The sequence below is a fragment of the Podarcis vaucheri genome (genome assembly GCF_965113315.1).
Source record: "Podarcis vaucheri genome assembly, chromosome: 8".
In the NCBI taxonomy this organism is placed as follows: Eukaryota; Metazoa; Chordata; class Lepidosauria; order Squamata; family Lacertidae; genus Podarcis; species Podarcis vaucheri.
The window spans coordinates 37,021,996-37,034,495 of record NC_138766.1 but is presented as its reverse complement, the minus strand read 5'-3'; the positions used below and the strand labels follow the sequence as shown (position 1 = coordinate 37,034,495).

Below are 12,500 nucleotides of genomic sequence, written 5' to 3'. Positions count from 1 at the left end.
TTCTGAAACTTATTTGTGGTGCTGTATTGGTGAATACCTAATTGTTTTTTGTTCCTTTGAAATATATTGCAGAATACTTGCTTTCTAGACTCTGGGCATACAGATTTCTGCCTTGCAGGATGTTGTTTTGCTAGAACCCTGAGGTCCACCAACCAGTTAGGTGCAAAATAGTAGCTGGAGTGGAGATGGGTGACAACATATTCCTAGAATTAAGGAGTGGGTGCCTCTGAGCACATGTTTGCCCAGGAATTTGTTTTCATTCCCAGAACTGAGCACATAGTCCTGTCACACACAAATGTAGTCTTGGTTTTCTTCCTTTACACATCATCTCGGCAGCTGGACTGTGATGAGGGGAAGGGAGCCTTTTTGTTCAGAATTTTGCTAAACTACTAATAGGTACTGATCTACATTCTTTGCACTCCTAAACCTCGTGTTTTGCTTTTCAAAGTTCTATCTTATAGAAGTTAGATTTGCAGGGTTGTACTTCAGAGAAATAACTTACAGCTGTTCTTGAAAGTTAAGCCCCACTTGTGTGTAACGGCAGTTTCCAAATGAGATAACAGAAAAAGCCCGAGAAGGTTGCTTGGCTGGAATAGTTCTGCCATTTCCCCACAAAAAATAAGATAAACTCAACACAAGAAGGAAACTAATTTTGGAACACCTATTGCTGTTTTCTGTGGGAATTCTGGCATCAGCTGCTTACACATTATGGAATGTTAAGGAACATTTCAATTGCTTGTTTTTTTAAAAAGTATATATACAGTCATACCTCTTGTTACGTTCGGTTCAGGTTACGTCTTTTCAGGTTGTGTCCCGTGGCGACCCGGAAGTACCGGAAAGGGTTACTTCCGGGTTTCGCCGCTCGCGCAAGTGCAGACGTGCAAAATGATTTCATGTGCAGAAGCGGCGAATCACAATGTGCACAAACGTGTGTTGCGTTCCTTTCAGGTTGCGAACAGGGCTCCAGAACAGATCCTGTTCGCAACCAGAGGTACCACTGTACAAAGTATAGGAACGGTCAGGCTGTGTGCTGATGCAGATATGGAGCTGAGAGGAGTAGGTAGTAGTTATGTGAGGAGTGAATATTTTTTGAGTGTGCATCTGTGTGAATGTGCATATATGTGAATACATGGGGAAGTATTTGAGACTGTGAAGGGCAAATGGCAAGAGAAGATATATTACACACAGAAAAAGAAGGTATTGCACATGTCAAAACCATATCCACAAATCTGTCTTGTCTCTACATGTATACATAGCAATATATTACAGTTTGACAACAGAGTTCTCTTGAATAACAAAGTGTACTGTAAAACATTTCAGATAGTGATATTTCCCTTGGGCTGTGGTTGTGAAGAATCCAAATGGAAGAAAAGTTGCTCGCTTTACGAGAGACTTTGCAGTTTAAACTAGTTAACATCGTTCTTGAGTGCCCTCTGCTGTCTGAATTGGGCTATGCCTGTTTGTATCATTAACAACATTACTTATAAATGGCCCTACGGTTTTATGACGTGATAAGATTTTACATTTTAATACAGAAAACAAAATAATTTGCAAGAAATTTAAGAAATGGCTGCTGCTGCTGTGAAGTTGGATCTTGACATTTTGTTACTCTTGCAAAATATTTTAAAACATTTGTTTGTGAAGCTATCTGGTAGTCAGAATTGTGAAGATACATATTTCACATAATTGCTGCCAATAGATCTTTGCATGCCTTCGGTGTATTTTAATATATGTCATCCAAAGTAATGGTGCCATACTAAAACCATGTGTTTGTACTTCCCCCAAAAACTGTTCTTTAGAGTCTGTACATAGATAAATGCAACATTTCCTTACAAACCAAATATCTCATATTATTAAAATGTTAGTACTATGCAACTTAGACTTAGTTCAAGATAGACAAATACTACTGCAGTGTCCATTTGGTAATTAAACTGAACTATAATTGTTGATTAGAGATGTTTTAAAATGTTTCCTAGAAGATGATCATTTGAACAATTTTCTTAAATTTCAGTTTTCAGTGCCAAAGTTGTTATTAGTTGTCGTTTTTCACATTCAGGTTCTTCTGCATTTTTAGCTTCTTGAAATCAAGTACGAAATTATTAAAATTTTACCTTCCATGAGCCGCCAATTGCTATCCTGTACAAATATTAGAAGACTTGCAACAGCTTTTTACTTCTTTGGGAAGCATTCCCATGCTCAGTTATTGCTTTCCCTTGCGATTAAATAATTGTGAAGCCTTGGGCAAAATACAGACAATGACAAATAGATCCCCCCCCCCAAAATGGAATTCTTATTTTAGGTCTTTTCCTTTGCTTTTGAATTTACTCATCAAAAGACAGGCAGAGCTTTTGGACTGTACACGAGGTGTTGTGTGTAAATTTACATATTGTTTTGTATCAACCAAGCATGAAGTGAGAAGAGTTAAATAGAAGAGATGCACAAAGAAGTAATTGTCATTCATTTTGTTAATTAGCATTAAAATCTTAATGTTAGTTTTGGCAGATTTTACTACCCGATCAGTAGAAGACTTTGTTTCGTATGAGAACTGTCAGATTAATCAATAAACTTTGTCAGTTGATCTGACAGGAATCAGAGTTTTAGACTTCAAAATTGTAATAATTTGAAGATGCACAAATTAAAACTGGCAATCAAAAAAGAGAAATATTTTTCATGCAATTAGGTTATTGTAAAACATATTTGCAGATCACTTACAGTTTTTCTGTTGCACTGTACTATACACTATGCAAATATTATTAAAACTTATTATTCTATAGATACTTTTTCTCTAATTGAACACCAGACTTGTATAATCTATAATATTTAAAATTGAAAATGAGATCAAATGGAAACTAGAAAACCAGTGTCTAACCATTTGTCTGGTCAACTGCATTGTATGTTGGCTTCTGTTGAGTATTAACTTTGAAAAGTAAAGCATTCATAAGCATCATTTATGCTTAATTCAGTTTTAATAATCAAACTATCCTTGGATGTTACAATGCAAATATGGTTGAGAGTCGCTCCATGTTATTAATCAGAATCTCAAATGAGAGTAGGCGGATTACTCCTTTAGTTCTTGCATTAGGGTGGAATGGCACTAACATTCTTTGGATCTCCTGCTGACCTTTTAAGTACTTAGTGAATAAGGCTGCCTAGCTTCTCTCCTCAAAGCACTCGGGACACTGTAGTAGTGTTGGCTTTTGAGAGTCATATTGTAATTAAAAATGGTTGCCTGTCAAAAAGTATTACATTGCAAAAGTTGCATTTGTTAAAGCTATCCATTTAAAAAACGACTTATGATAGATTTTATCTTACTTTTAAACAGTTATTAGGAATATTAATAAAATTTTCTTTATAATGCTGTTTTATTGCAGTATACTTTCATTTTAAATGCTTTGCATGTTCCTCTTTATTGCGCACAAAAACAAGTAATTATTTTATTTTGAGCTGTTTTTCAGTGACATATCACAATAGCACTACATTTCAGAGATTAGAACCCTTAGTCATTCAGTGATTTGAAAATTAAACAAATAAGACAACTGATATTTTCTTGTTTAAGCAGGACAATGCCATACTTACCCTTTATTGTTGGTATAAACCATTATTTGCCTGAGAACGATTAGCTATTTAAAACTTGCTACATAAATTAAAGAGAAGCTAAATGGATATGTGATTGTTGCCATTAGTAGCATTTTAGATTATACAGGCAATTATTGCATTCATTATCCCGGAACAGCCCCTTTGCAAAACTATTGTGGTTGTCTTCAACATTATGTACAAATTTTCCCTGGGAGATTAAAATTTCTAGTGGCATATACGACTTTGTCATCACAGTTGTTTGAAACAAAACAAAACATTTTGATAAGGAAAATTGTTCTATAGGCATTGAAAATTGTAAAAACTATTAAGAATACTCAGAATAAAATTTAAACCTATTTATTAATGAAGTCTTTTATGTTGTTTATGGTAATTTTAAATAGGATAACAGGTTTTTAGTCATAAAAAGATGAATTCCTTCTCTTTAGAAAGACAACACAAGACATGGAGATAAACAGCTTACAAATCTTACATTTATTTCCCCCTTTTAACATGTATTAGAGCACAGGTTTTTTTGTGTGTACATAAAAATGATAAGGTAACGTGATAGACATATGACCATGGGAGAAAAGTTACCATGCATAGCCAATCACTTTAGCCGAAAAGACAAATTTGCTGGAGCAGTTGAAAAAGTGTTTACCTCTCAAACTTTTTGCAGTTTGTTTTAAAAGTTGTTTAAGCCTATTGAATAGACCCTAAGCTAGCATCCAAATCTGTCTTCATCAATTAGGAAAGTTTTTATCCTTTTGGTTATCTACATATGTGTATCCAGTGGGCTATGTATAATGTTTGGGCCCATAAATGCCATTTCTCAAAGGAAACTTTGTATTCATTTCTGTCAGGTTTTGTCTTGGCTTTTACAGTCTTTCAGTGCTATGATGCAGCAAGAAAAGTGTGAGGTACTGGTTATGCATATTGCAAGACAGTGATTCTTTATTTTATTACAAAAAAAGACCAACTCTAGAAGGCCAGATTAAATCATTCCTTTCACTTTTTAATGGGATTTGGATGAATAGAGTAAAATATGCACTTTGCATTCATTGATAGCATCTTTAGGTTGAGGTAATTGAGTCTTTTTCCCCTGACTGAATGAATAATGACTTCATCTGATCCTCAGCGAGGCCTGAAACTTAGACTGCCTTTGTCAATGCAAAAAGATCTGGGCTTTGAAACATGCTCTACTTCCCTGGCTTAATTTTTCTTCATTTTAATCCAGAAACCTATTTTTCTCAATAATTCAAGCATAAACTATGTAGTAGTTGAAGCAGCGGAAATTGCAAGATATTTGTCCTCGTTGTGCTGCTTTTTAAATGCAGCTGATAAATCAGCCACTGTGGTCTTCAGCTGCCTAGTTCTCAAGGGAAGGAACAGCCCAGAGACAAGCAAGAATGTTGGAATTTTCCAAAAGTATTTTAAATATAATTCTTAAACAAATTGTTTTTCCTCTTGAAGTATTGTACCGTATTTGTCTCTCTGACGGGAGCTAAAGAGTTTTCTTATCAGGAATATTTCCCTCAGAGATAATTAGCCAGCTGTCGCCATAGTGTCATCTAGAAGAGCCAATCAAAGTATTACACTGGTCTGAAGGGCTCCTTGTACCAATATGAGCCTTTGATTTTGAAATGGAGGTATTTGAAATATAAATGGTAAAAGACTGTGGAGCAATTTTTAATTACTGTAGCTTTTTTCTTTTCATTTTTACCTTCAAATTCAGTAAGGTTTAAATTCAAATGCTTTGTAAAGCAAAGATTTAAACTAATACCGGTGTGTAGGGGAAAATTTTACCTTCATTTGGTGCTCATTTTCTTTTGAGTTCTATGGCTTTGGCCATATCTGAAAACAACATCAAAAAACAACTTTTTTGCCTTTTAGATTTACATCTGTCACACTGTGATGCATGCCTTTTGGATAAATAGGGGTAGCTGAAGCAAAGGCTGAGAGCTTCAGTGTGACAGTGAGTAGGGAACTATCTCCTATGATAGTTTCAGACTGCTTTCAGGGGAACAACAGCCATAAAAGAGGAGGCCTGCCCAGTTACAAATAAAATCCAGAAACTGAGAGCCTTCCATGCTGTCTAGGTTCACCTTAGTTCTCATGTTCTGAGTAAATGTTTGTTTAAGAGATTTCTTACCTGTACTTCACCATAAGGTCCCAGGGCTGGTTGCTTGCAACCATATAATTATACAACATAACAGTCTAATAAAACAGTTTTAAAACAACAATGCAACAATGCCCAAAATATATGCTTTATCAGAAACTGCTTTATCAGAAGGCTAAAACCATAGTTGTGTAATTGTGAAAATTAAAAAATGCAACTAAAACACAGAATTCAATTTCCTATGATTTTTTCATCGTTCATTTAAAAAATATTAAAATACTAATAGGAATAAACATAGGGTTGCCATACATCCAGAATTTCCCAGACATAACCTGAATACTGCAGTTGGAAGCAGTTGCCTGGCAAAATGTCTGGGAAAATCAGGACGTATGGCAACCCATGTTGGCAGTGTTGTTTTTGCCAATTTTCCTTAAAAATAGTTCAAAAATGTCATTTTGTGTTAGCCAAAATGTTTGAAAGTGTACAAGCAAAGTTTGAAATCTCAGAAGAATTAGTGTTGATGGAGATGGAATCATCCAGTATTCAGGAACAATGCTTCAGTGCTCTGCATTTTTCTCTGTCTCCCCCCTCCTAGTACCAGAATAGCAAAATCTATGTATTAAATTATGTAAGGAGCACCTCATGCAAACATGCATAATTAGAATAATTAGAATAAATAAAGGCAATTCTGATTACAAAATTTGAATTAGTTGGCACAAAATGTTATCTTCATAATATCATGCAGTACATACAGCACTGGCTAAAAGCAGTTGGTTTTCTTCATGAGTTGCAAATTGAAAGACTTGTCACATGGTTGGCACTTTTTCATGGTTTACAGAAGTCTTCCCTGACCTGGTACTCTCCAGATTCTTCAGCCACCACCCATCATGCTGGTTGATGGCCAAACCAGCTCTAGATGTCATGTGTTCTTTCCTTAGTATACTTCCATAAAAATGAACATTTGCAGGGAAAGTGCCTTCACACGTATGGTTCTGCGCGCCAAGGTTTCCTCAGGATCTGGGATCCTAACTGTCCAAGTTCTAGTTCTAGGTGGAACCTCCATGATTACAATGATGCACAAATGGCCCATCCTTACAGATATTTGTGCTGTGCACACAGACGTTAGGAGAAGTGCATGTGACGTTGCAGGCAGGGGCCCTCCAACATGGTCCCAATCCTTGCACCTTCGGTGACATATTCAGGACCAAACAATACCCAAAGAGGGCTATGGTTACACAGAATTTACCGTGGGGAGTGTAACATCTATGCCACTCTTGGGAAAACTTTTGTGAAGTACCCTCAGAAGTGATAGGGTATAGGCTTCAAAGCTTGAAAATAGTGTTGACTGAGTAATTGTTCTGAAACCGACTTTTCTCACCTTCACAGTCGCTCACATCGAGATTGGCTCAGAAATCTCAGATTGCAAAAGGAGTGGCTGTTTTTTCTATTTTTTTATACTGTATATAAGTATAACATTGTAGAAGTATTTGTACAGCCTAATAATTTCTGAATTTATGTTGCTTCCTTTAGGTTGGCCTGCTGGATCTTGAACTGAATCAACTGACCAAAGCACTGTTCTTGGCTTTAGTTGCACTTTCCATTGTTATGGTAACCTTGCAAGGATTTGTGGGACCATGGTACCGCAACCTTTTTCGATTTCTTCTTCTTTTTTCCTACATAATCCCTATCAGGTATGTATAAGAACAAGAGAGAAATACAGATATCTAATTTCACTAAATGTAGCTTTAAAAAAACTAAAAAACTGTACCTTCGGTTCTCATTGTGTAGGAAATTGATTTTATCAGGAAGCTGTAGTAGAAGGTACCAGCAAATCTGCAGATACTGAAGAGATCACTGTACCAAAAAACCATTCCGTTGTACTTGTTTGTATAATGTTAAATCTAGCTGAAATATTCCATGTAATAATTAATGCTTTTTAAAGGGTGTAATATTTGTATATCAGAAAATACATTGTGTATTTTAAAGGCTTGCTTGATTTTATTCAGGCATTCATAATTTATCCCATTCTTTTAGTTAAAGCATTGTGCATGAAAACATTTTTTACCCTGCTATTTAGATATCTTTAGTGTTAGGTTATTGGCCCCCTCTATATTTTAAAGTTAAATATGTTGTGGGTTATGCTGGAGATCACAAGCAAATAACATGTCTTCTGAATAGTTCAATTTATTAACTATTTAGTTATTCAAAACAAAGGAATGAACAGACATTCCTGTGATCTTGTAATTTGCAAAACCAGCTTTCATTTAAAACATTTTACCTTGGTGGAATATTTCTCAGTAGAAAAAATCACTCTGGACTACTCAAAGGTAACTTATGCTACTGGTTGATATTATTCCTTTTAGCTCTAATTGTAGACCTGGTGTGACAGAAGTGACCAGCACATTAAAAAAAATCAACACAGATTCTTCTGTATATAACAAAGCTGCAGATAGCCAAACTGGACAGTGATCTAAGTGATGAGTCATTTTCCTCTGTCCACAGGAGTTGCAGAAACCTAGAATAAAACAAGTTTAAGACATGCATGGACCATGATCTGATTAGAATTCTTCTGCCTCTGTAGCTGTTTGACAAAAGTGTTAGCAGACTCCTTGGCTTCCTTGGGTCAATTCTTTAGCCAGATATTCCTCGCTGACGCCAACCCCACTTTCTTACTCTTACACTATCTGATGAAAAAATTGGTCCAAGAGCTAAGTGTACCCTGAAGGGCACAAATAACTGAATGCATATAAAAGTAATTTAAAGAGGGTCTAATTTGGGTGAATGAGCATATTGGATTATTACCCAATAACTGTTTTCCGTGCCATGGTTTAGCACTGGAACTTATAAAGAAAATGCCTTTGAAATAGTGTGTCTTTCAGCATGTATCTTTCCCTTAAACTGCTTAATAACTAGGCTTCACACAAGTGGGATTAAAAATCAGGAGCAACAAAGTAGTAGTTGTGATTTACACAAAGCTTTAACTTCCACCAGATCTCATTTTAGAAGTTCATTACTTTTAAAGTTCCAAGACTTTTTCTGGTGTGACCGGTGAAGATGGGAGGAGCAGCAGTGCTGCAAACTGGATGACTAAAGGCAGTAGCTACTCTTCAGACGTGTAACTTTGGATCTAGTTATTCCTACTCAGAATATACCCACTGAAATTAATGACCATAGGTCTATTAATTTCATTGGGTCTACTCTGAGTAGATCTTAGTAGGAAACTGCTGATTCACAGGAACAAGCATGACTTGGTTAGGTTTTAGGGCTTTTTTTTTTTAAAGAAACCCAAACATATGTTTTCTTCAATAACGACTGTTCTGGAATAGGAATTTCATTTGTAAAAATAATTCACACTGGACCTATTTATGGAAAGTAAGGCATGTTATGAAATAAGGTCTGGTACCATAATGATGGCTAGAGCTTTATTTTTGTCTTAGTAAAACTTGTCTTAGTAAATTGGCTTGCTACTTTTTGCTACCTTTTGTTAATCATTACAAATAAATCTGTGTATATTTATGCCTGTAATTTTGTGTGTCTAGAGATGTAGGAAGCTCTATGCTAATCATTTTAATACATCAATTCTTGGTCTGACTTCCTGTCCCTTAAAAAAAAAGGTTTTATAAGCTTTAGGAGTATCCAGATAAAGAAAACAAGTTTTTGTTTGTTAAACTATCAAGGGTCTCTCTAAAGTTAAATCACATATTCTGTTACCACAAATTCAGAAATGGAGGCCATATACACGAGCAGTATTTGAAATTCTTGATTTGGCACTTAAGGGATGTAGAAGAACCACAATTCACAGATCAAGAGCAGACTGCCAGACCGTGGGTATCCTCCCTGCTCTACCTGAGTCTGGCATTATGCATTTGAAATGATGGGTTTTCAGTGACAATTTTCATTTTAACTCAGCTGACAATGCTCTGACCACACTTTTCAGACTGTTATTATGTTGCACAGTTTCCTTTAGATTACATCTTACTAGGTAACATAGTATTGGCATTACTTTTGAGTTGCCAGTTTCTGCATCATGAAAATGTGTTGCAACAAGGCTTTGTCTCCATTAGAATCTAGAAAATGCTGCTTTGGGAAGATATTTAAGACTTCCCAAAGATTTAATAGTTATTGCAATGCTGTTGTGATGCTTAACCACATGATCATAATAATCAGGCGAAGCTGGCAATTGCAGGTATGTAATCAAGCATCTATGAGTGTTTCATGCACCATACATCAAGTTTGCAGCATGAAATAAAGCAAACAAAGTTGGAAAGAAATAGTTTTATTTGCTTCCCTTTTAGTTCTTTTGCTGCTACAGGTCAAATATTTCTATCACAGCTCCCCTAAGGAATTTTATTTGGCTAAAGGCAGCTGGAAGTTATTGTGCATGACACTACAAAACTATTCTAAGTAAATCATCGGGTGAAAGGATACTATTAGCCCATCAGGAGATCAGCATTCTGCAGAGCTGGCAAGGTAGTGACTAACAGAATAACAGAACATTATCTCAGGGCCTTTCCAGATGACTTTTTTAGCACAGTAATTGCGCAGTTAGTTGCGCGGAATCCTGCCACTCTTTCTCAATGTTGCGCTTTTACGGTGATATTTGCCCAGTGCTCAGAGTGTGATATTTTGTGGCTGGGGAAATGCTGTTTCCCCCATGCATGTTCTCTTCAATTGTATGTGCTCTGTAGAATCCCATTGCATAAATAGAGAGAAGTGGTGGGGGATTTCAGTGCAAATGGTTAGAGTACACACAATCCTGCAGCTTGTTTCTGATATCAGAAAACTTGCTTCCTTCTACATCTAAGCAGTGCCAATACAGAACCAAGAATTCCAAACCTGCCCATATATATTGTGCCTAATTGACCCAATTTCAATTATTAGCTGTTGCCAGAACTATCATTAGGGACAAATTACATAACGCTTCCACCCACTCCCTGATCTATATTTTTAAGGGATCTGTTTTATATTTATGTTGGTTCTTTAGAATGAGGTGCTTCCCTGTTCTTTTAAGGAAAATGCCATCAAGATTGCCCACTCAGGAATGGGTCGCCATTTAGTGAACCCTTATTTATGTTGGTCTTTAAAAGCTGTGTACTCAAAGTTTCCAGTGTGTAAACACACATTCACTCTGTTTTTTGTTTGTTTGTTTTTAAAGCAAGCAGTGAACATTAACACAGTTTGATGCCATGATAATGCTAGCACCAAGAGGAAAAAATGTTTTTATAGACCACGAAGGGTCCCTAATGGGCACGAGTGTTGGATATCTATAAAAGCTTCTCTCATTTTATCTAAGGCTTACTGTAGGGAAGATTGGTGAGAGACGGAAATATGCATTCAGTTTTAGATATATCCCAAAGGGTGCATGGGCCTTATATAATGTTGGGTATAAAGTTGCCCTTTTTCTGTACAGTATATGCATCTGGCATGTTAGCTTCCAGTCATTCTCATCTTTTCAGCAATGAACATTCATTGCTATTCTTCTACTACTTGTCATTCATGTCAGTAGGCAAAACTTGACAGGAAGTGCTTTGGGTTTTTAATGCCTTCCCTCAGTCACTCTTCCTACCCTTTTCATCCCTGAGGAGAGCATTCCACAAGTGGGGAGCCACCACAGAAAAGGCCCGTTCTCATATTGCCACCCTCCAGAACTCTTGTGGAGCTGGCACACGAACAAGGGCCTCAAATGATGATTGCAGGGTCTGAGTCAGTTCATATGGGAAGAGCCTGTCCTTGAGGTATTGTGGCCCTGAGCTATTTAAGGCTTTATATGTCTAAGCCAACACTGTGAATTGGGCCCGGAAATTAACTGGCAGCCAGTGGAGTCAGGCCAGAATTGGTGTTATTTGCTCAAACCATCTTATCCTAGTGAGGAACCTGGGTGCTGAATTCTGTTTAATGTCTTAATTTGTATATTAAGATACTTTTATAACTGTTTAGAGTAGGTAGTGTCTTGATAACATAAATGTTTTAAGTTTTTTGTATCAATTCAGTATATTTTCTTTTAATTGTTGAATGATTCTGTGTACATAGCGGCAGCCTTTGGCTATCTGCAATAAAACTGACTGACTGACTGGGTGCTGAATTCTGCACTAACTGAAGTTTCTGAACTGTCTTCAGAGACGGCCCCACCTATAACAAGTTGGAGTAATCTAACCTAGAAGTTACCAGAGGATAGACAACAGTAATTTGTCTATATGCTATAGCTGTCCATTTTAATATATATGTTCTGCTTCTATTTAATTTAATAAACACTAGGTTCAAAGGAGAGCATTGCTTTAAGAAGATACTTGTTAATAACTTACATTTGCTACAGTATCATGCAAGGAAAAGGCTATTTAATATGATGCCATCAGCGTGCACAGTGTTTTGCAAATCTAAAGCACCAATGTAAAATTCAGTGCAAAGGAAAGAACAGCACGAGGTGTGAATACAAATGCAAGAGTTAGAAGGGAAGAATATATGGTTTCCAATTATACAATCTTAGGTATAGTTATAGTAGATAAGGGTTTGTGACAAAAGCGTCATAGAAAACAGAGGTTTTTAGACAGTATTTGAAGGAAGTAAGGTGGTTGCATGCAAATGTTTTAAGACACAATACCAGGCAAGAAAAGGTAGAGTTCTTTCAGGGAGCAGGAAACCTTCAGCAGGCTGAAGTTTGTGGTACTGGATGAATGAAACCACAAGAAGGGAATGAGAGGATATAAGAGAGAGTGGTAAGGACCACAAGGCAATGGAAGACATTGAAGGGTAAGGAGTTTGTGGTGGATCCACATGTATACACAAAGCCAACGTAGGTTTTTAAGGAGGG

The 12,500-nt window shown here is 36.5% G+C and overlaps 1 protein-coding gene across 6 annotated transcripts in view; it reads left to right on the top strand.

Annotated features, from left to right (window-relative positions):
* ATP9B (ATPase phospholipid transporting 9B (putative)) overlaps positions 1-12,500 on the top strand; it is a 115,103-nt gene that overhangs the window by 69,141 nt on the left and 33,462 nt on the right. For all 6 annotated transcript variants that reach the window (XM_082234948.1, XM_082234947.1, XM_082234951.1 and 3 more), the window contains one exon: positions 7,223-7,383. In XM_082234948.1, the coding sequence (XP_082091074.1) occupies positions 7,223-7,383 (161 nt within the window). The remainder of the gene's footprint in view (positions 1-7,222; positions 7,384-12,500) is intronic.